This window comes from Ceratotherium simum, chromosome 9, assembly GCF_057802395.1.
Source record: "Ceratotherium simum simum isolate JZ-2026a chromosome 9, ASM5780239v1, whole genome shotgun sequence".
Taxonomy (NCBI): Eukaryota; Metazoa; Chordata; class Mammalia; order Perissodactyla; family Rhinocerotidae; genus Ceratotherium; species Ceratotherium simum.
The window spans coordinates 18584217-18608868 of NC_141908.1; the positions used below are offsets into that span (position 1 = coordinate 18584217).

The 24652-nt window shown below is 42.7% G+C and overlaps 1 protein-coding gene across 2 annotated transcripts in view; it reads left to right on the top strand.

Moving 5' to 3' along the window:
• Positions 1–24652, top strand: part of ACMSD (aminocarboxymuconate semialdehyde decarboxylase) — a 64509-nt gene that overhangs the window by 13483 nt on the left and 26374 nt on the right. Inside the window, exons 3-8 of one of the 2 annotated variants that reach the window (XM_004423879.2) lie at positions 5478–5574; positions 9626–9675; positions 11062–11298; positions 14742–14835; positions 17386–17481; positions 18855–19027. In XM_004423879.2, the coding sequence (XP_004423936.1) occupies positions 5478–5574; positions 9626–9675; positions 11062–11298; positions 14742–14835; positions 17386–17481; positions 18855–19027 (747 nt within the window). Of the gene's footprint in view, positions 1–5477; positions 5575–9625; positions 9676–11061; positions 11299–14741; positions 14836–17385; positions 17482–18854; positions 19028–24652 lie in introns of those variants that run through there. The other variant, XM_014782461.2, reaches the window with a different exon arrangement.

A 24652-nucleotide genomic window follows, 5' to 3' on the forward strand; every position in this document is an offset into this window, starting at 1 on the left:
TCTGTACCTCAAGCCCAACCAGCATATCAGCTTGCATGGTCTAGAGGGATAGCCTGAGTGGACGTTGGGGGTAGGGAGAGGAGAATGGAAATCTGATGGTTTGAAAATACATTTTTAATGATACACGCCGTACCAGATTTGCAATACCAGCCATATTTGAACTTATTTGTGGATAGTATTAGAATTAGAACTTAATAATCGAAGTGTCACAGGTTAGGTTCCTTGGGAATCAGACTCTGAGATGGATATCACCATGCAGGAGGTTTATCAGGAAGGGCTCTTGGAGCATAGTAGAAGGGAGGAGAAGAAAGCAGGGTAGAACAGAGGGCAATGTTGAGCCGGGATGCAGTCTCAATGGAGGCCACAGCTGACCCTACAAGGAGCTCTAAAGCTAACCTTCAGAGTTGTCCTAAGTTGGGGGGGTAATTGGTGGGTCTTGACACCACCGTATGAATCAGTCACTGGAAGTGGGCTGCTCTGGAAATGACATAGGACCTTGAGGCAAGTGGTTGTCTTCAGTCAAGGCAGTCTTCCTATCTCCCCACAGAGGCTGATAGCTGAGGGCTGTCTGCCGGCAATGATCCCTGAAGCTGAGAGAATAAGTCCTTTATTCTTTTTTTTTTTTTTTTAATTTTTTATTTATGTATTTTTTCCCCCCAAAGCCCCAGTAGATAGTTGTATGTCATAGTTGCACATCCTTCTAGTTGCTGTATGTGGGACGCGGCCTCAGCATGGCTGGAGAAGCAGTGCGTCGGTGCGTGCCCGGGATCCGAACCCGGGCCGCCAGCAGCACAGCGCGTGCACTTAACCGCTAAGCCATGGGGCCGGCCCAGTCCTTTATTCTTGAAGGGGGATCTCGGTGGCACATCACATCATCCTGGGAAAAGACCTTAGACCTCACTTTCTCTCAGCCCTTCTTTTATACTCAGAATTTGAGGTCCTGGGAGGGTAAGTTATTCACACACAGGATCCAGGTCTCCTGACCCCTGCAGTATCATGATTTCCACTATAGCATGCTCTTCTGGCTTAAAAAATATTTGAGGTTTGTTTGAAATGAGTTATCTGGGTGGTGACAGTTGGTTGGGGATTTCTTAATTTAAAAAGAACTTGGTTTTCTTTTGAGAGTTTAGAAAAAAACAGAATTTGTTTCTGGGTTGAACAAATTAGAGCAGCTTTCTCCAATTACTTGGTTATTAGTTTAGTTTAAGATCTTGGTTGTACAGAGGTCAACACTAAAAACAGAAACTAAGAGATGCCCCAGTGCCTCCCACAGCAGCAAGTGCTGACCTCTGAGGCACATTTATAGCCCTGCAGGGATCCTGGGTTCCCAAATGTAAAGTGAGAGGGATCAGGAACTGATTCCCTACAATGGCTGTCAGGTCCCAAAATTCTGGCTGAAAAAACAATGGGAATTGGGAGCCTATTATAGGAGCACAGATGGTCTGTGGTAATTTTCACTCAGAAAGAGTTCCACTGTTGGTTGGTGTCATTCATTTGCCTTACCACGGATCCAGCATGAAGGACACGGAAAGAGAAGTTTAGTAAATCTGATTCTCCTGCAATGTAATGAGGGCAATCCCCCCAGAAGATCAGACTCTTTAGGAAATTATAGTAATTAACCTTTGCCTACTAGATAGACATCAATTACCAAATATCAGCCTGGTGGGGTGGAAAATGGCTTCATAAACCTGGGTTCTTGTCCCAGCTCTATACCAACTAGGTGCTCTATACGAGATAAGCTCCCTACCACTGCACCTCATGGACTCATTGGTAAACGCAAGAGTTGAACTAAATGATCCATTTCTGCTTTAACATTTGCTTTGTCTGAAACCAAAACTTACTCATTCACCTCCCAGAGAAAACCAATTTCCTCCTTTGCCATTGATAATACAGTAAAATCTGGCCATCACGGATTGAGCATGCTCTCTGGCCTGGTGCTAAGTTCTTTACAAACATTCTACTATTAAATCACTCAGTGTTCTTAGTTGCAAACAACAGAATCCACTTAACTAAAAAAGCAGCTCACAGACTTCCTGGGAGGGCCGGAGATCAAGCTCAGAGGCTGTGCTATAATGCACAATGCCCAATCATTTCTGGGGTGCTGCTCCAGCAAAGACATAGGTGCTGCCACTCGTGGTCACAGACAGGAAGCTCATGCTGATGATGCTGAGATTGGAAACCAAAGTGTTGCAGTTTCTGCTCCAGCCATGTCTGACACCTTAGGCAACACCCTTGCCAAAAGGTGAATTCTGCACGGTCCCTGCTTTCTCACGGTGCTCACCTCCAAATCAAAGTCTTATATGGGGCCTCTGATTGGCAGAGCCTAGAGCACATGCCAGTGCCCTCACTACAAGGAAGGCTGAGAAAGTGAATTCTGGATTCTCCCTCAGGAAGGGGGAATCATAAGGCAAAAATGTCTTCACACATAGGAAGTATTCCAAAGATGTTGGGTGGCCACAAGCATGACAAATAAAATGATCCACATTTTACAGATAGAAAAAGTGAGGTTTAAACTCAGAAGGGCTATAACTTAGAGAGTTATACTGCTAGTAAGTAATTTAATGAGATTTAAACCCAGGTCTGTTGGAATGCAAAGACAATGCTCATCAGCACTCTGCTATACTGGGTATTTTATGATGATTAAGCTTTCCTATTAAGGAGCAAAAGGAATTTGCCAAATGAAAGTTTGTTTCCCAACTTTTTGTCCTACACCATCACCCATCTCCACTTCCTTCTTCGCCAAATGGAAAGATATGTGTTCCTATATCGTTTTTGTGTGATCAATATCAGTCAGGACTCTTGGTTGCAAACAAGAGAAACCAATGACAGTTACTTTAAGCAGAAGAGAAATTTGTTGAAAGTATTTTAAGCCCCTCAAGAATTACAAAATGCCTAAGAACCCACATTCATAAACATGCAGAAACTAAGGGAAACCAGGTGATTGAAGCTATAGCCAAGGCCGTGCCACAGGAACAGCCTGGCTAGGGAGCTGCTGCCTCCCAGCTAGACACTGGACATTGCCACCAGCACCACTGCCAATGGACATAGCACGTGGCCACTGCTGGAATCACTGGCAGAATAAATTTAGCTGTTCCTGTCTTTTTGCCTCTCTTGCTCTTGATTCAAAATCAAGCATTGATTGGCCAAGTTTGGGGCAAGGAGAGCAAGTATTGGGCTTTTGGGTTTTAGTAGAGGGAGGCTGGGCCCTGCCTCCACCAAGACTCTCACAGGAGATTCCCCAACCCAGGAAGGTGGTTCAGATGCCAGCATGGTCAGCAAAGGATGAGAACTGAGGCAAATCAATCCTGATGTCCTGATGTCAGAGACTCAGCTCTGCGTGGATACAGACACCTGTCACAGTTACCCAAGTCACTTGCTCACTGACCTGTTCCCCAGTCCATGAGAAATGAAAACATGGATATGAGGTCTTCCTCATGTATGCGAGATGTGAACTGCCACACTTGAAGGTGAAAAGACCTTCTCTATGCAGGAGATGGGGGAGGTCTTGTCCATGGAATCGAAGGATGAACAAGGAAGCTATGGCAAGGCCTGAGTGCAAGTCGTGATCAAGCCAAGAGGAAGAGGAGGAGGGCAGAGGACTCCACCAAGCATAGCTTAAGGCTTTTGACCACCATCTGCCCACTTGGCCATCACAGAGGGCCCAAGGGCATCTTGAGGCCCTGAAGCACCACCAGAGGGCGTGTGGCCTCAAACCATCAGGAGACAACCTAGTCTTTAATTAGCCATATATCACTAATAACTAATACTAACACACTTAACATGTGTCAGATACTCCACTATGTGCTTTATCCCATTATCCCATTTTGCTCACAAGATTCCCTTAAGGTAAGTCATATTATTATCCCTATTTTAAAGATGCGCAAAACCTCAGAAGCTTCTATACAAAACAGCAAGCAGGACAGAGCCTCAGACTCCACAGATATTTGGTGTCACAAAGCAGAAGAAACCATGGAGCCATGGCTGAGTGGGATGAGTTTGAACTAACTTGTGCCATCTGCCAGAATGATCTAAAGGAAGTGGTCACCATCAAATGTGACCATGACTTCTGTCCTACCTGTATTGCTCTCTGGGCCAAAAGAAGTCCAAGTCCTACTTATGAGTGTCCTGTATGCTGGGTGATATGCTGGAAGAAATTCCTTGTGGAGCTGAAGGAGCTGCAATGAAGACAGGGTGACTGAAGAACCAAGAATGTTCTTTCCTCCCTAAAGCAACAGCTGAGCTGTCACTCCACCTGGGCCTGGGCAAGAGAAGAAGGCTTTGCCCTGGTTATGTCAAATCCTCCAGGAGATCCAATGAGTACAGCACAGACACTTTGAATTTAAGTGACAAATAGAGGAAGGTATTCAGATGTTCCAAATTCAACATCACTGCAGAGCATAATAACATATTTGGCTTATGGAACCTCTGCTCAGCCAACTCAAGTATACTGTTCTTTGTCTCCATGGATGGGAATCTGTGCCTTTTCTCACAGTCTTTCCGATCTCCATGTTTATGACCTAGTTTTTTAGTCGTAGTTTATGAACTTGTCTTTTTTCCTTAACTATATATCCTTGAAGTCTTCCTCAGTCAGAGAAAGTATCTTGCCCACCTTAGGTGCTAAATAAACATTTGTTTAATAAATTAAAGATAAATAAATAAAGATGAGCAAATTAAGGCTCAACGATGTTTTTTAACTTGCTCAAGGCCACACAGTAAGTGGTAGAATGGGGATTTGAACCTGAGCAGTCTGATTTTAGGGACGTGGATCAGAACTTTCCCCTCTCTTGAGGGATCACAAACTGCAGGCCCAATTTAGAGGCCGCTGCCATGCTTTGTACAGCCATTTAGTTCAGCCCCCCTGCACTGAGTATTAAAAGGTAGTGTACCCAGGCAGGCATGATGCCTAGCGGAAGCTAGCAGCTCAGTACCAAATTTCGCATGTGCTGCTAGGCCGATTCACTTCATTGTCCGCCTTCTCCTGCAGGTACTGACATCAGTAGACTGTGCTCTGTTAGACAAATTATTTACTCTCACTGTCCATCTGTTGTTTCTCTATAAAAAAAGAGAGGTTGGACTAGACGATCTATCTCCAAGGTCCTTTCCAATTCCAAAATGTTATGAATCTAGAATTTTCCAGACACTGGGCCATCCTCTTGGGTCTTATAGCCAGCAGTTCAGATCAGTAAGGTGACCAGTTATCCTCAGCCATGCAGCCCCAGAAGGCCATGACCATGACCCTTCTTCTCTCTGTGTCCAGCCACTGAAACTCACAGAGCACACCCCTTCAAACCCAGGCCAATATTAAGGCATGAGGATGAAAAATTGAGTTCCGTTAAATGAACAGATTCCTACTTCTTGGAGGATTAAATAAAAACCACTAAAAATCTTAGGGGATAACCACGTTCCAAAGTATACAAAGAGGGATTAATCTAAGTAAGCTTAGGTCGCCTTTTGCTGATGTGGGATTTCTGCCCTAGGGAGAAGCAAAGATGCTGAAAGATGGAAAAGTCTTCAGAGTGGTCCAAGAGAACTGCTGGGATCCAGAAGTCCGTATTAGAGAAATGGACCAAACAGGTACTTCCAACGAGAAATGCTACCAATGTTTGCATCTGATGTAAAAGCAACATCTGCCCCTAAAATCTGTTGGCGACTTTACATGAGTTATGTGACGGCAACTTGTGATCCCCTTTTCTCCACCAGGCCACGCCATTCCAGCTTTGCTGGGGGGCGGATGGGACCTTCCACTATAACTTTTTTTGAGTGTGGATTTAAAATTTCTTAAAATTAGGTATACACTGTTTTAAAATAGAATGCTATATGATCAAAAAGATAAAGTGGCATTTTATTATTAAAAAAATTTAAGTTCAAATTCATAGTACTTATAGAGCCAATTAAAACAGTAAAAATTAGAATTCACAGATTAAGGATGCCAATTGCCTGCTTAGTCAGATTCAGGATCTAATTTCTTTCTGTAGTTTGTTTTGGTGCACAGTACACAGAATATCCCCATTGACACGTTGAAAATGGGAGCAGTTTTTTAAAAAAGTTAATCGTGTAATCTCAGAATACTCTACAATGAAACCAATCCAGAAATTGAAAAAGGAGAATTAGAAAATTCTTGTTTCAAAGCTGAATCACTAACAATTTCTAAGAACTGCTTGCATTCCTAACTTATATTTAAAAAATCAAAGTTCTCACAATTTAAAAGAATTTCAAAAACTATCTAAAATATGATATGACAGCCACTTGTTACTGCCTGGCTGACTGTGCCACTAGAGGAGAGTGTGCTCCAAGAAGAGCACCCAGCCTTCTGGATGCACGTGGGCTGTGCCCTGGGCTGTGATGGGGAACTCACCACAACAAGACTGTCAGGCCTAAATTTTGACATCAGTGGTCTAGATTTAAATCAGAAAAAAAACAATTCATACACATAAATAAAAGAGCACCTTAGAACTACCAACTTCCTAATCAAAGACAAATTTATAAGAAGTTCAAATATATACACAGAGATGGAAGGAGACAGTTTATTCCACGGTCTGTACAAAATGAGTTAACCTATTAGCTCCAAATGAGGAGGTGGTCTCTGGCAGTTAGAATTTGGTGCAGGGTACATTGGGCCAGATATTGCTTTATAGATTTTTTTAAATAATTAAAAGTATATTTAAATGGCATTCAAATTGAACTTTGCAGAAAGCCTGAAGCACCTCTGTAGACCATTCTGCAGAACATGTTGTATATGCCCCTGTTCTAGAATGGGGGCAGGAGGGTAGCTGGAGAGAGAACAAGCTTCCCAGACTTACAGCAAAGAGCAAGGCTTTGCTCTAAATGTGAAGCATGAGCGGGACCCACTCTCTCAAGGAGAAAACTAGTGGAAATGAGACTCAGATAACTGGTGTCAGAACAATTGCTTATGACTGCAGTTTAGATGAAGTGTGTCTCCTTTGGTTTTTGTTGTGTTTCATTCCATGGCTATCCTTGAAACAACAGCCATGACTAACCCTTGCTGAGTATTTACTTTGTGCCAGGTACCGTTCTCAGCACCTAATGTGTATTAACTCACTTAATCCCCATAACAACCATAGAAAGTAGCATCTATTATTATGCCCATTTTACAGATGAAGAAACTGAGGAACAGAGGTTAAGCAATTTGCCCAAGATCACACAGCTTGTAGGGGACAGAACCAAGATTTGAACCCAGGCAGTCTGGCCCCAAAGGCTTACCAAGTGCATCCTATCACCTCTGTGGAGGTAAGAAAACAAAATGATGAAGGCCCAACACAGAAGATGTCATCTTCACAGGGAGAGAAATGTAATTGGCAGCCCCTGGGACACTTCATCACAAGATCTAACACAGAGCCGAGAAAGACCAAAACAATAAGACAACAATGGGATGATATATATGTAAGCGTCTCCTAAATACTCAACTAGGTGGGTTCCTATACAAGCTGGTTCTGGAGTAGACCCGGGAAGGTCAGAATTGGTGAGGAATCCAGGCCTGGTGAGGGTTAGGGTGGGAGCTCAGTCCTCTCTGCAGGAAGGAGGCTAAGGGGCCCCAGAGGAGCCAGAGGGTTGGTGTTGCACAAACCTGCTCACATTTAATCCTCTCTGAACGTCTCTGAGTGGCAGGCATTGTTGTATCTGTTAAACTCAAGGAGGTTAAGTGATTTGCTCAGGATTACACAGCTAGTACGTAGCAGAGCTAGGATTGTACCTAAGGCTGTCTCTCTTAGTCCACCACAAAAGATTTCCCAAGGCTCTCTCAGGATAAGGACCACCTGGGGTGCTTGTTAAAATTTTTTTTCAAGCCCCATCCACTGAGTCAGAATTTCCAAAGGAGGATCTAGGAATTTGTTTCTATAATGTTCTCTTTCCCCCCACCCCCATTTTAATCAACAGGTAAGTTTGGGGAACATTGTGCTATGCCATACTGTTAAACACCCCTTTTAAAAACTATAAACTCTAATTGGATTAGACTTGTTTTTTGCCCTCTTGGTTCCCAGAGACCAGAGAATATGTATCGAACCAACCAACACACAAATAATGCAGTTTTCTATGTTAGTATAAAAAACGGTGACAAGTGATGGCCACTGGGGTGTAGGGAAGGAGCAATGCCGGACAGGAGCCTCATCCCACCACTGCCAAGACATATGACCTTAGATCTAATCTATAAAATGGAAAAATTAAACAGAGCAATGTAAGCGAAAGTATTTACATAAAATGTAAAGATTTTACAATTGCAAGGGACTCATCTGTTTTATATTAATCAATGGATGTAAATAATATCTTGTGACACTGTTTAACAACGCTCTCTAATCAAAAGCTGTAGTCTCTAGTCCTCGCTAAACAATGATTTATTCTTTTTTTATTGGGTATATTCAACATGCCAGGCATGTCCGTGTCTGGACACCTGGGATACAGCAGAGACAGCCAGGCTCATGTGGTGTTTACCATCAAGTAGCGGGAGGCATAGAATAAACAACTAAACACAGTAATGACAGGCTGTAATAAGTATTAGAAAAGGAAAGGAACAGAACAAATGGAATAGAGAGTGGCTGGAGTTGGGGAAGGCATCTCTAAGGAGATGACATTTGAACCAAGACCTTAGAGTGAAAAGCAGCCCATCCTGTGATGAGCCAAAAGAAGAGAATTCCAAGCAGATGAAACAGCAGTGCAAAGGTCCTGGGGCAGGAAAGAGCTTCAAAGAACAGGCAGCAGGCCAACGAAGCACAATGGGAGCCCTGGGAGAGATTATGTGGGGCCTTATAGACCATGTTCAAGTCTGGATTTTACTCTAAGAGTGATGAAAAGTCCTTAGAAGTTTTGAGCAAGGGAGTGATTTGATCTAAGTTTTAACCCTTACTCTGACTTCCGAGCAGAGAACAAACTGTAAGAGGACAAGAATGGTGGTGGGAGACCAATTCAAAGCCTTCTGCAGGGGTCCATAGGAGATGCTGGTGGCTTGGGCCAGGGAGTGGCAGGGGATGGGGAGAGGTGGGTGGATAAAAGGAACTGGAGTGGAGTTAACAGGACTTTCTGGTGGGTTGGACGTGAGTATGAGGGAAAGAGGAGCCATCCTCAGTTTGGCAGCGTCACTCCTGACAACTCAGCTCCAGGAGCTTAAAGACAAAGGATTCTAGGCATCCTGGATGCTGGATTCTGGAGGCAAACACAGGGTCTCATTCTGAGCATTCCAGACAGTGGCACTCCACCCAGGCTCACTCAGGAGATGAATTAAAGGGGCCAGAAAGGTGACTGAGAAATACACTCCGTCATGCATGACCTAAGATGAAAAGCTCTGAAAGAATTGGCGGGGAAATGTATTGTTTAAACAAAACTTCACAGGAAGGAGCGTAGTAATAATCCTTGACAGATGGAGTAAATTAGTTTTTCTTGAATGATCTCATTTTTGTCCAGCCTTTACCCCTACCCCTAGAACTGAGGCTGAGGGATGAGGGAGGCCTGGGACAGAGACGTGAGAGAAGGGGAAACAGGGAGCAGCAGCGAGGGAGGGGAGAGCAGGAGGAGGGTGGGATGGAGACTCACTGGGCTCCTTGGCCCTGGGAAATGCAGGAGTGCCTGGGCAGTTCGTCTCATCTGCTTTGCCTTTCTTTGTGTCTGTGTCTAGGAGTGACCTTGCAAGCCCTTTCCACGGTTCCCGTCATGTTTAGCTACTGGGTGAGTGAGAAACCTCAAACCACGTCTTTGCTGGGCAAAGGCTCATGCCCAGCTCCCTAGCAAGTAGACAGGTACCCCAAGCCTTGACACTGGCTCCCAACTCTCCTCCCCTTTAGAGATCAGCAGGGTCCCTCAGCTTCTCAAACTGCAGTGTCCCCTCCCAGGCCTGTCTTCCTAGTCATGTCGTCACCCTAGACCCACACAGTCCAGGGTGGTAGCCAGCAGTCACATGTTCCACCGGACAGCATAGTTCTAAGACCCAACCTTAATCTCCACCAGAACTTACCTGTCTGATGACCCATTCCTGCAGTGCCTTGCTCAGTAATTGACAAGCCAATTTATTCTGGGGTGGTAATGAGAATGATAATAATGGCCTAATATGTTGCCTCTCCCAGGGAAATATACAATTCAAAATGAGGTTCCTGGGGTTGGATGCCTTTTCCCAAGTGATCAAGTCTCGACTGTTAAGCTTCAGGCATGATTGCAGTCCTGTGGGAGGATGTTGTACATAGCTGGGGATGTGCTAAGTACCTCCTCAACCAAGTAAACATTCACTGGTGTTGTGAGTTAAGGAGCACTGGAAAGACCACCTGCTCACACATACTTCCCCCACCTGTGCTCATAATTCTGGTTTTAGTGATTTAGTCTGTTCCTGTGATTAGATTCACTGCTTGAAATAAAAATGCTCTAAGACCTACAGATGCCTGAACTTATCAGACTGGGTACCATTCTGACTGGACAACTGGGAGTGCAGGAGAGGACCAAATTCCTGGCCCTGGGGGGATGATGTTGAAAGGAAGGAAACCTGAAGAAGGGCAAGTGAGGGAAACAGAAAGCAAACTTCATCTGCCGCAGCATTTGGCTAACTCTGAGTGTCGCTGCCAACGGGAAGGACAGAGAAGAGGACAGACCAGAACAGGAGAGGTCTGTGAGCAGCCTGGCATCCCACAGTGAGGCACGACAAGGAGGTGTGCTGATGGTGGCACCAAGCACTGGGTCAGGGCCAGCCTCCTGCGTGTGTATGTGTGCGGGGAGGGGCCCTGGGTGTGCAGCCCTGCAGGCCCCAGGCTGCAGTTGGTGGGTGGGCCCACCCTCGTTCCAGCTCTAGCACAGGATGCCAGGCCCGGTAATCATGTCCATCCTTTCTGATGATAGTCTCAATTTTTCTAATTAATCAGCAACATACTAGCAGTGTTCTTTGCGTTTGCAATGATTGGCTTCTGGGTCCCCTGTAGCCAGTGCCTATCTCAATCTGTGCCTCAGTTTTCTGAGGGATAAAGCCACTGACGGTGACAAATGATTTAGCCCAGGGGAGGTGTTGTTCAGAGTAAATACCTATAGAAGTGGGTTTTGAATGATTTGGTTTCCCTTACTTGTCTCCACCAGGCCAAACCTCAGGACACTTTAGACCTGTGCCAGCTTCTAAACAACGACCTAGCTGCCACTGTCGCGAGCCACCCCAGGAGGTTTGTGGGTCTGGGGACATTGCCCATGCAGGCCCCGGAGCTGGCCATCAAGGAGATGGAGCGCTGTGTGAAGGAGCTGGGCTTTCCAGGGGTCCAGATCGGCTCCCACGTCAACCAGTGGGACCTGAACGCGCAGGAACTCTTCCCTGTCTACGCAGTGAGTACGCGGCGCTCGCTCAGCCAACACGCAGCCGGGTGGCCACTGCGCTGGGTGCTGGCAGGAAGATGACTGAGCCACTTGACTGGGAGGTAGGGAGATGCCTGATGACAGCATAGTTGTAGGGCAAAACGTGGGAAGAGCTCCGCAAAGGAGTGGGATGTTCTACTAGAAGAGGAACAGATGGAAATGCTTCCTAGGCCAGCCCTGGGTTAACTCACTGAAATCTCTCTTCTTTCTATCTCCTTTGCTCTCCTCTTCGTCTATCATTGGAAGCCAAAATATTACCCTTACCACAGCAACTGTGCAAAAGAACCATGTTAGTGACATGCAAAAAAAAAGTACTTATTTTTGCTTTGGAAAAAAATTATTATTTTTCAAAATTATAAAGCAATTTTGAAGAAATTGTGGAAAATACAGAAAAGTATAAGAGAAAAACAAAAATAACCCATAATCCTGACACCCAAAGATAAATAACCACCGTTATAGTACATTTCATTTGTATTTTTATTTGCATATATCTGCATAAATTTATAATTTAATGAAATTAGAATTCTAATATACATGTGATTTCGTATCCTAATTGAGAATTTCCAACCTAAATGAAAATTCTCCTAATGCATGATTTTTAAATAACTGCATAATAATCCAATATATGGATATGTTTTGATTTATTTAACTAATCCTCAATTAAGACACTTTTTAAGCCATGTATTTTGAAAATGTATAATAAAAATACATAGCAAAAATTGCCATCAAAATGTTAACATTTGATAAAACTAGATGGTGAGTATGTGGATGTTCATTGTACTATTGTTTACAATTTTCTATGTTTGAAACATTGTATAATAAAATATATTTTCAAAAACTTAGTACCATCCCTTTCTGAAGTATCCAACTGAAGTGTCCACGGTCCCATGGTCCTCTCCACAAGTCTTCCTCTACTTTCTGTTCTTTCTGCAACTAAACCTGCTTTCCTTAGTACCAGGATTCGAGATGTATAATTCTTTATTCAATTGCATTTTTTTCTTACTTCCCTCCTAGACTTATAATAGTATTGTTTCCTGTTAATTTCATTGTAAATGCAAAATATTCAATAGTGAATTAAATAGATGTTGGTGGACTCACTAGGCATTGTAATTACCAATCATTTATTCATTTATATTTATTGAGCTCTGACAACATGCAAAAACTTTCCCATGTTTGTTTCTATGGACACTGCCCACCAGTTGGGGATTGCCTGTTCAATTGCCTCCTAATGACCTGAATGATTTAATGTTCCTCTAAACATTGAACTCCCTGAAGATCACTGGCTGCAGTGGCTGAACTGATACAGTGAATGTTTTCTAGAAACTTTAATGAGCTTTGAAAGGGGATTTATTTATTTGTGCATCCAAGTTGTTTCAGCACAGTGTGAGCAAGACTTCAGCTGCAAGGCATTTTATTATTCATTGGAATTGGGTTTATGAATTACTAAGGGGCTCAGAAAGCAACAGCAGCTGGTTGGGGTCCAAAGGGATACTTTCATTTGTGTGACTAGCTCGACCCATCAATCACTCGAACTAAGCTCTTTCAGGGGCTGCCAGTCTCTGAGGGGATTCAGGAGAACATCCTGGCCCCAGTTGACTTGTGATGTCCTGGGGTTGACAGCACATTTGTTTGGTTAGTCAGACTTGCCAGCCTCACTCCTCTGTAACTTGCATCAGAAACATGTGCTTAAACAAATGAGAGGAGTTACCGTGAGCCAAGTTGGCTTTGTCGTTTTAAGATGAGTCGTTTTAAGGAGCTCCAGAGCGGCTAACTGTCCCCTTTATCTCTTAGACCTCCTGTCTTAGTGAGTGAACCCAAAATGCTCAGGGCAATTTTCAAGCACAATAGGGACTTTGTTACGAGTTTGAGGCAGACAGAGTGGCAGTGGCAGACTGCCTGCCTCTACCATTTATGAGCCACAAGACCTGAGTCAGTTAGCCTCTTTCTGCCTTAGCACTCTTCCTGTAAAATGGGAGTAATGAAAGTGCTCATCTCATAAAGGATTAAATGAGTTAATAATTGTAAAATTCTAACAGCTTTGGCACATGGTAAGTTCTCAGTTAATGTGAGTTATCATGATTCTGAGAGTATGAGTGACTTCTTTTTGTGTTCTCTACAATGCCTCACATACAGAAAGTGATCAAAAATATTTATTAATTTGGATTGAATAGAAATGAACTGTCAGAGCAGAATAAAGTTCTATCCTAATGAGGAATCAAATCCCACTGAGATACCATGATCCTGTGCCTTTGTTAAACCTAAACCATCTTTCCAGCCTGCATCCATTATCAGAAACCAATTGGCTCCTCTCCCTTCAAAAAGTTTAGGTCTCTTCTGATCCCCAGAACCTGTTGAATTAGAAGTCCTTTCTCCAACCTACCCTTTGCCTCCACTTCAAGAATCCCCAGTTGTCCCAGAATTTTCTCTGTTTTAAAAATGCTTATGTACAGAAGTCACATTGCAGCAGCCTATGTAGCCCACATATTTATATGTAAATGTAGGATGAGTCTCTCCAGCATCCCAATATATTTGGAAAAGAAATGTGCTAAGGAAAATCTGTTTTGAACCTTGATAAGCACTAATACTCAATGTCTGTTCAAGGGACTTTTTTTAATTAAAAATTTTGTTGAATAAAGGTCATTTCATCCAGATGGTATTTCCATTTCCCAGAAGGCCCTGGAGCAGGTTTGCCCATGACATATATCTCAGTACCTGGCTGGCTGAGGCACTGAGAGCTCTTTCCTTTCTAAAGTCATCACATTCACAGCAGACTGTTCAGGGACTCAGCTGAGCTCCTGAGGCTCTGTGAGTGCCTGCAGACGCTAGAAATTCTCACCTAGTGTCGGGCTCTTGAGTGGCTGGATGGCCTGGGTCAGGCCAGCCTGCTCCAGCCCAGTCATGAGCCCATGGCTCCCAGCCCACCACTTCCTCACTTTCCACACCCTCAGGTTTCCAAGTGGGGGAAAGGAGGGTACACTCCAGCCCTGACTCCGGGAATAGAATCTGAGCAGTCCTTCCGAAAGAGTGGACAAGTAGGAACCAGCAGGGGGAACTTACCCTGCATTTGCAGTGTGGGATCAGACCTTGAGCATTTCGCTCTCAGTTGAAAAGTTTGAATGATGGATGTTTCCTGTGATTTGTTTTGCCAAACAGTATGTTAACCTCAATAGTAAATCCTCCAACTCCCTTGTTAATTTTAAGTGTCCTTTTTACTTTCCATGCAGGAGCAGAGTTTATCAATGACTCTTTTATATAGATCAGGGAACAATTTCAAAAATATTTTAGTTTATTGATTCAGATCAATATAGACCCAGAGAAAAGCAATTTCCCTAAAATAGTACCCTGTATTTGCTAGCTCATCCAAATAACCCTGTCTCTCTCTCTCTTCTCTCTCTCTCATTGCTTCTTTGAAGGCAGCTGAAAAGCTAAACTGTTCCCTATTCGTGCACCCCTGGGACATGCAGATGGATGGACGGATGGCCAAATACTGGTTCCCTTGGCTCCTAGGTTTGTGTCAGCTTGGGGTCTGAAAGAGGATCAAGTCTTTGTTTTTTTCCAATTATCTGTGGAACTCTATTATGTCAAAGAGAGAAAGTATGAATAATTAACAGGATTGTGAGTTATTGAGCTCTCACTCAGATAAGTGCTATATATATTACTTCATTTAATTTTAATCATATCCATACAAAACTCTATGAGGTTGACATTATAATAGCTATTTTACAGATGGAGAAACTGAGACTCAGCATGGTTATGTAAGTTGTCCAAGTCACACAGTTAATAAGTGAAAATGGAAGTCACACAGATCTGTCTGACTCCTAAGCCTGTCTGACTCACTACACAGACTCCCAAAAAGGCTCCCAAAATAAGTAACCATGCCTGTCTAATAGATTTTTTAAGGAGCCAATAATAGCATCAGCTCTTACTAATGAGAACCCTGAAGTTACGAGTAGAAGGTCAACTTCCACCACCCAAGGATCTGAGGCCCTAGATTGTAGATGACTCAGGTTTTCAATCTTCCTGTTATCTGCTCCTCTCTTCTGCTCTTTGCCTCCTGCACTATTCATTCACAGTTCCATACGAGTGTAAGGGAAAGGGAGAGAGGAGAGACCTCCATTTGGCCTATCCAATCTCTCGTTATCATCCTTGATAAGAAGAAATGGAGACAGATGTAAAATTCTAGGGCCACAAGTGAAAAGTGCAGCTCATCTACAAACCCAATAAAAAGTGGGTCCCCAAATGAACAGCACTGGATTTTGTTTAGGGAGGCCATTATCCATTTTCTCCTCAGCCCAATTAGTACAAGTAATTGTAAAGTCACTACCATTAAGAATTAAATGGAACAATATATCGAAAGTCAAAAAACTGAATTTCAGTTCTAGCTAGTTTCTATTTTGCTGTATAACCTGTGGCAAATCAGTTCACCTTCTCGGGCCCCAGTTCCTCATCTGTAAAATGAGAGAGCTAGTTTGGATTCTCTTTCTGCTCTTACATTTTTTGCCTCTGTAATTGCTGTTGGAGACCAATGTATTTGGTAAGCGAGCTTCCTACCCATCCCCCACCAAATTCTTGAGGAATAATTAGTAGGACGAGATCATCTAAGAGGCCCCAATGCTGTCCAGCTTCCAAGAAAATCTCATCCTAATTCACATGACACTTTGACAAGTCTCACAAACTTCTTTACATTGCAACTTCCCACATGAAAAACAGGAGAGCATTTGCAGAGAGTCATTTCATCATTCATTTATGCAACACATATATATAGATCCCCTCCAGCATGCCAGACCCTGTACCAGGCACTGAAGATAGAGACATGGACAAAACCTCTACCCTCCTAAAGCCTGTGTTCTGGTTAGAGGAAAGAGATGATAAATAAGTATGCAGATCATAAACAAAGAAACAGGCTAGTTCCAGAATTCTATTCTGCATACAAAGGTGGTCATTAGCAGATTAGTGGAGTCTCAGCAGGGGAGGGCCATGATCAAATTAACATTGTAAATATTCCACTTTGGCTCCTGTATGCAGAATGGATTATAGGGTTATGGTCCAAGTGGAAGCTCTGCCCACAAATCACTCCTAGGTGGATATGAATCCATCATGCTTCCAGAATTCCCAAGAGGCCAGGGAGCCAGAGGTTTCCCTGTCCACGGAACAATGACAGGCTTGGGGCAGGATGAGCATCCGCTAAAGTCCCATTCAGAAGCTAGAGAATCAGGCTTCCCCAGAAGGTGCAAGGCTCAGCTGTGGAGCCCCCAGAGATTTCTTAATCACAGTGTGAAAAGCAGTCACCTGGAAATGTAGCCCAGACTGACTCCGTGGTGATGAAGGCATCAGGCATGGAACAGCTGTTTCTTCTAGGAGCACAAAGCACTTGAAATAATTCATTTTAATCCAGTTATTTTTAACCTCAGCTCTAAGAAGCAGCAATGATTTGGCAGGAATAATAATATTAGTTAATATTTATTGAGCACTAAGTGGCAAAAACTAACCATTTTCATCCCTCTTTTACAGATCAGGAAATTGAGGCACAGGGAGGAAACTAATATTTGTTGAGCACCTCCAATGTGAAGTTCTGGCCAGGAGCTTTCCCGACGTCATCATTTCCAAGGCTCCACAATAGCCTTACAAGATGGGCAACACTGTTCCCATTTTACACTGTGAAGAAGCACAGACTCAGGGGCATTAAATAACTTGTCAAAGGCCAGGAAGCAAAAAATTGGAGGAGTTAGGGTTCAGCCCAGACTCATCGTACTCTGCTTGCCCCACTGCATCCAAAACTGAAGCTGAGGGAATCAGGAGAAAAGCCAGGTCCTCTGGCTCCTTGACTGTTCTAGCCATTAGATGACTCTACCTGCAAGTGACAATAGGAAGGTTCAGATGGTTCTGCTTGCCAAAGTAATGGCTTTTATACAACCAAGCCATGCTGGGGCACAGGGACCTCACGTTTCTCAGCATTGACAATCACAGCAAGCTGCCATTCCCCAACCATTAGCATCACTGAGCCTCTTCTTGCTTGAGATAACAAACCCTGCACCTTGTGACTATTTCCTCTTTCAGGAATGCCAGCAGAGACCACTACTGCCATTTGCTCCATGATCATGGGTGGAGTGTTTGAGAAGTTTCCTAAACTGAAAGTATGTTTTGCACATGGAGGTAAGACCCTATCTGTATTAGTCAGCTTGGGCTGCCATAACAAAATGCCACAGACTGGGTGGCTTAAACAACAGAAATTTATTTTCTCACAGTTTTGGAGGCTAGAAGTCCAAGATCAAGGTGCCATCAGGGTTGGTTTCTGGTGACCTCTCTTACTGGATCGTAGAAGGCCATCTTCTGTGTCCTCACATGGCCTTTCCTCTGTGCATGTGCAGAGAGAAAGAGATCTCTGGTGTCCCTTTCTCTTCTTTTTTTTTTTTTAAAGATTTATTTATTTATTTTTCCCCCAAAGCCCCAGTAGATAGTTGTATGTCATAGCTGCACATCCTTCTAGTTGCTGTATGTGGGACACGGCCTCAGCATGGCCAGAGAAGCGGTGCATCGGTGCGCACCCGGGATCCGAACCCGGGCCGCCAGCAGCGGAGCGCGTGCACTTAACTGCTAAGCCACGGGGCCGGCTCCCTTTCTCTTCTTATAAGAACACCAGTCCTCTCAGATTAGGTTCCTACCTTATAACCTCGTTTAACCTTAATTACTTCCTTAAATGCCCTATTTCCAAATACAGTAACATTGGGGGTTAGGGCTTCAACATATGAATTTTGAAGAGACACAATTCAGTCCATAACACCTTTCCAGCCACCATTCTAGTCATAAAGTATATGATGGTTCAAGGACCAAATTCCATTTTTGCAGACAAGTTTAGTTTGGTTGGCACAGTTTTTGTTTTATTTTGTTTGTTTTTTATTTAAATCCCTCTAGTCAGACCACAAGCTCTCCAGTTTACAATAATCCCTGCCATTTACTATTGTTTACAAAAAGGACTATTTCATTCATTTACATTTCCTGCTTGGTCCCCTTAGGTAATTGAGTTTGTGACTCTTGGACACACACACACACACACACACACACACAAACACATACACACAATATCAAACTCTATGTGCTGTTCTCTAATCTGCCTTTCCTTCTCAACAGCATATAGAGACATCTTTCCACGTCAATAAATATAGAGCTCCATCATTTTTGATGGTTGCATGCATGACAATACATTTTGTGAATATGCCATCATCATTTAGATATTCCCCAACTGATGGATTGCCTCTGTATTTTGCTATTATAACCACGTTACATTTGAAAACCTTGACCACATATCTTTACACACTTCTCTCTTTAGGATAAATTCCTCAAATCTGAACTTCTAGATGAGTTAACATCGTTTCTTCTGGGTTATCTCCCAGCATTTGGAACCCAGTAGGTCCTTTGTAAATACTGTTAACCATCTGGGCTACAGTACCTTCTTGCACACAACATGAGGATTGAAAGGAATCCTTTTCAATTGACACCAGCCCTTCAGTAATGGGTTTTACTTGCAGGTGGTTCCTTCCCCTTCACGGTGGGAAGAATTTCCCATGGATTCAGCATGCGCCCAGATCTGTGTGCCCAGGACAATCCAACCAACCCAAAGAAATACCTTGGTTCCTTTTACACAGACTCCTTGGTTCATGATCCTCTGGCCCTCAAGCTATTAACAGATGTCATAGGAAAGGTAAGTCGGCTCTGCCATTCGGATGGCTTATGGGAAGCAGAGTGCAGGATCAGCACCAGTTGACTTGGCCTCTCTCCAAAAAAGAAATGGAAGAAAAGGCATTAGAAGAAAGAAGGGGGACAGTGAGGTTTGGGATTAGGTTTCTTTGCACAGGGGATCCTCTCAAGAGCCTCCATCAACATAGAGTATGTATCACCAGGAAACCGTTAAATATGCCAGGGAAATTCCAGATAATCCACATGGCTGAGTAGTTCCCCTAGATCAGCTCCTATTCCTTACAGTCATCTCTGTACCCATCCAAAATGACACATGTCGATGTGGTAAGCAGGAAAGAGCCACCCGTTGTGAAGTCAAATAGACCTGGGTTAAAATCCTGGCTCTACCTCTTACTAATTGGGTAAATTGTGAACCCAACTGTCCTCATCCACTAGATGAATGAAATTGGAACACTAAAGAGAGGGAAATAGCACTGGACAAGGAGACAGGGGAAGATGATGAAGGATCTTGTGTACCACCTGAAATTTCTTTCTGGAATAATATGGCCTTTGTTTTGAAAACAGTTCTCTCATTTGGCCAAAAAGACCAAAATGGTAGTACTTTACACCTCACAAGAAAAAGTATTTCCTTTTTTGTGGTCTGCTAGCAGATCTCTCTGTTGGTGGCTTCTCCACCGTTAAGTATTCTTTGAAAATGCTAACTCAGCAAGTTAGACCATTTTTAGGGCAGAGGCCAGTCTGAACTAGTGAAAAGTCTGAAATATTTAGTATTTTAATTCTGTTTTATTACTTAGAGATATCTATAAAAGGTTTCTAATTTTCCCAAGAAAAAAAATCTGTGGGGTTGTCTAAATATGGACATATTTAAAGATTTGCAGTATGGTGCTTGGATTGAGAATAGACTCGAAGGCATTTAAAATTTTGTTTAGCAGAAAAAGAGGTCCATCATTTGAAAGTTGCAAGTAGTGTTCTATCTCCAGAATGGAGACTTCATCTCACTTTAAAGCTGACTGTTTCTCTCACTTAAGAAACTCACTAGAATATAAACGTTAAACATTCTGGTTTGGTAATAAATTATGTAATTAAACTGGGTTTCTGAGCCTTCTAGCTTTTGTGTTGTCCCTGCCAAAATGGGTGCTTAGCAGCTGGTTACGACTGTTGATTATCATTGGTTTGGACAAAGGGGCGATAGGGAGGCAACTACAAAGAAGAGACCCAAAAGAGACTGTGAGCTCTGGACTTTGAGCGATGGAGGGGATGGAGGGAGTGGGAAAGTGGTGTGGAATTGGAGAAGGGAACATTCTGATTACCTGCCGTCAAACTGAGTAGCCCCTGGTATTCTTGGAAATGGCAACATCAGGAGAAAAACACCCTTGGCAAATACCACACCCATCTTATGAGGGATACCTACCATCAGCAGTGAGGGATACTAACAGTACCTTCAAACAGCATTCAGGGCAATACACATCACCACAGGGTCAGAGCAGAAGAGGAAGAACATGGCAAATGCCTTGTGGTAATCAGTGGATAGAACAGTTAGTGAGCACATGTGAATAAACACCTTTTAAGGACTCCCAGAAAAACAGGGCACTTTGCAAAGTTAGTGGTGCTGAGATCTTGCATTCAAACTGTGAAGACTTGAGCCATTATAATTTAGGCATCAAAAGCAAACGTGACCTCATTTTATGTGCTCTCACAGGCTGGTGAATCCAGGACACATAAGCAGTATATATTAATAATTTGGGATTCTCTTTAAAATATTAATGCTTCCTCATTCTAGTTATAGTCACATTAGAAAATTCTCTCAAAAACAATCCCCAAACCAGAATGGCTAAGGAAAGTCCCAGCATGACAGCTGGGCTAGACAGCAACCTGTCCAGATTAGAGCATGAGGACAGAATGCCGTGGAGGGAAGGCTCCAGGACAGACCAAATGGAACTGATGGATTATTTGATGTGTTTGAGAGTTTCAAACAATGATTGCCAGGCATTCAACAGATCTGTTGATGTATTAGGAACAAACAAGCAGTACATACACGGAAAATGAAACAAATGAAAGAAAAGACAATAAACTCCGGGAAGACAAACATCCATATGAGGCAGATAATCATTGTACATTACTTGACTGAGCAGTGAACAATATTTGTAGTCATAATAGTATAAATACCAAGTACTGGTTTAACTGAAAATTATAATTCTATTGGGAATATAGAAGAGAGAAGTTGGGGTAAGAAAGAAATTCTCAATGATCATAATGAGAATAAATACTCCCTAAAGCTAATAAATCAATAAACAATAGTATAAGCTTATTACCTGGAAATATAAAGGTAATTCTCAGAAGATGCAGGTTAAAAACGTAAAAGTGGCTGCCTTGGGGGACAAGAGTTGGGAAAGTAGGCATAGGACTGCTTTTGGTAAGAAAGATTTTAGTAATATTTGATTGTTTAACTAGGTATAGGCATTACTTTTATAAATCAAAATTTTAAATAATACACTAAGAATATATATATATATATACACACTAAGAATATGGTGAGAGAGAGAGAGAGAGACCAAACTATTTATTGAGCATCTACTATTTCTAAAACACTGAGTTAAATGGAGAAATTAAATTACATAATTTCTTAGCTTCCTTCCATCTCTAAAATTCTTTGCTTTTAACTATGTCTACTCATTTTTAAAGACAAGTACAGAAATGCTACTTATATGTTATCAGCCTATCACTGTGAAAAATATGAAAAAGAGAAAACCTTATTTCCTCCCTATATTAACATGATCATAGAAAACTCACTGTATATATTTGGATGGATAGATTTTTTTTTTATTTTATTTATTTATTTTTTTCCCCCAAACCCCCGTAGGTAGTTGTATGTCATAGATGCACATCCTTCTAGTTGCTGTACGTGGGACGCGGCCTCAGCATGGCTGGAGAAGTGGTACGTCAGTGCGCGCCCGGATGCGAACCGGGGCCGCCAGCAGCAGAGCACGCGCACTCAACCACTAAGCCTCAGGGCCGGCCCTGGATGGATAGATTTTTAAGAGGTCAGTCATCCTCTCATTATGATTATATCATCATTTGGACCAGCTCCATTGGAAATCTATTGCTGCATAACTAATTACCCTAAAACTCAGTAGCTTAAAACAACAACAAACATTATTTTCTCTTATGGTCTCTGTGTGTCAGGAATTTAGGAGCAGTTTAGCAGGCTCAGGGTCTCTCACACAGTTGCAGGCAAGGTATCAGTAAGGGCCACAGTCACCTGAAGTCTCGACTGGAGCTGGAGAATTTATTTCCAGGATGACTTTACACATGACTGGCACATTGGTGCTGGGTTTTGGCAGGCCTCAGTTCCTCCCCATCTCAGCCTCTCCACTCTCCACAGAGCTGCTTGTGTGTCCTCACAGCACAGCAGCTGGCCTCCTCTAAGAATGAGTGATCTGAGAGAGACAGGGGCAGAGGTACAAAAAGAAAGAGAGAGAGAGATTGAGTGCGCACCAGGCAGAAACTATCCTTTTTAAGACCTAGCCTCAAAAGTCACATAAGGGGCCAGCCCGGTGGCATAGTGGTGAAGTTCATGTGCTCCGCTTCAGCGGTCTGGGGTTCTCGGGTTCGGATCCTGGGTGCGGACCTACACACTGCTTGTCAAGCCATGCTGTGGCGGCATCTCACGTACAAAATAGAGGAAGACTGGCACAGATGTTAGCTCAGGGACAATCTTGGTCACCAAAAAAAAAAAGTCACATAGCATCATTGCTGCGACATTTATTTATTAGAAACAAGTCACTAAATCTGGCCCTCATTAAAAGAAAGTGGAATTAGGCTCCACCTTTTGAAGAGAGGAGTATGGAAGAATTTGAAGACATATTTTAAAACCACCACATTCCACACTCTGGTCACAAATTATTTATATTCTTCCTAAATGCAAAATATCCTCACCCCTCACCCAACCACCCCAAAAGTCTCATCCATTTATAGCATCAGCTTAAAGTACAGGATCTCATTGTTTAAATTAACTTGGGGATGATGCTCCTTACATACAGTTTCTCTCAAGCTGAAGACCTGTGAACTAAAAAGACAAGTTCTTCACCCCACACATACTCAATATAAAATAGTGAGACAGGCAAAGGATAGCTGCTATGATCCTCCATTCCAAAAGGGGGAAAATAGGAGGTTCAGAGAAGTCACTAGTAAATCTGAAATCCTTCAGGCACATGTTGGTAGTTCCTTGATTAGAACTCAAAGCATAGGAATGATTCTCCAGAGCTCTCGGTTCTACCCTCTGAGTCATCCCTCCTTTTCCTCGAAAGGTAGCTTATGTTTGTGGCTGAGTAGTTTTTACAGACAGCTTCATGCTCAAGTTTTGGGATCCAAAGGCTTCTTTTCATTTTGTTCTGTCTTTTCCTTTCAGTCCAAGCTGGTGGTATTTCTGCTAATATAAGTGTCTTAAAAACTTTGTGGGTCTTTTATGAATCTTATTAGGTTTCATACCATTAGGCAAAAGCCTTACGCACAAGTCTCTGAGAAAAGCTCTTCTCTACCTTGGGTTTGTACAGAGGCTGCTAAGGAACAACGCTCTTAAGCTATCTAGAAGCCCTTATTATTTGACAGAATGGTTCTTTGAGGCACTGTCTTTAATCTTTTGAGGTCATAAGAAAGATATAGTCACATCTTGGCTTCATTTTTAGACTATATTTTCTGATTATGCCCTGGATTTAATCTTTGCCAGAAAGCCATCTCTAATTTTGGCATCATTTGCCCTTGGAGGGGCTGGGAATTTTCAAGCCCAATAATTCCTAGCTCCTTTATATTTTTAACAGTCCTTCCTTTAAGGTACTCCCATTGCATTGTATATAAGCAGCAAGAAGCAGCCAGGCAGCACTTTCAACATTCCGTCTGGAAATTTCTTTAGCTATATCACCCAGTTAATTAAATATATTTTCTACTTTGCATATTACCGTAGGTGACAGTGTTGCTAAATTTTTTGCCACTACAGAGCAAGGATCTCCTTTCCTCTAGTTTCCAATAACATTTTTCTCATTCTCCCTAAAGTCCTTACTGGTAGGCTTCTCATAGGCCATCAGACTTCTAATAACAGTCTTTACAAGGATGTTTGGTCTTTCTATTCTCATGGTCCTTCCCACTTCCTCCCACGAGTCAGTTCCAAAGCTACTCCCACATTTTTAGGTTTTCATTATGGCTACACCCCACTTCCAGGTACCAAAATCTATTAGTATTAGTTATCTGTTGCTGCATAACAAATTAACCTAAAACTTAGTGGTTTAAAACAACAATGAACATTTATTATCTCATTCATGTCCTCCTGGTCAGGAATTCAGGAACCCACGGCTGGGCAATTACAGTTCAGGGTTTCTCATGAGGTTCGAGATGACTGCAGCCCACCAATATCTGTCTGTCTGTCTGTCTGTCTATCTATCTATCTATTTGTTCTTTTACTCTTTAATTTTTTTTGCACACTACTTACTCTAACTTAACCCCAAACTCTCCACCAATTTTGTAACTCTCCTTTTAGTACATCCAAACATATTGGGTAGAAGAGTCTATTAATTCTATCTTCTTGAAAAAATATCTTCAGGAGTCTTCTGACTTGCTCCATTCTGGACTGGGTTGC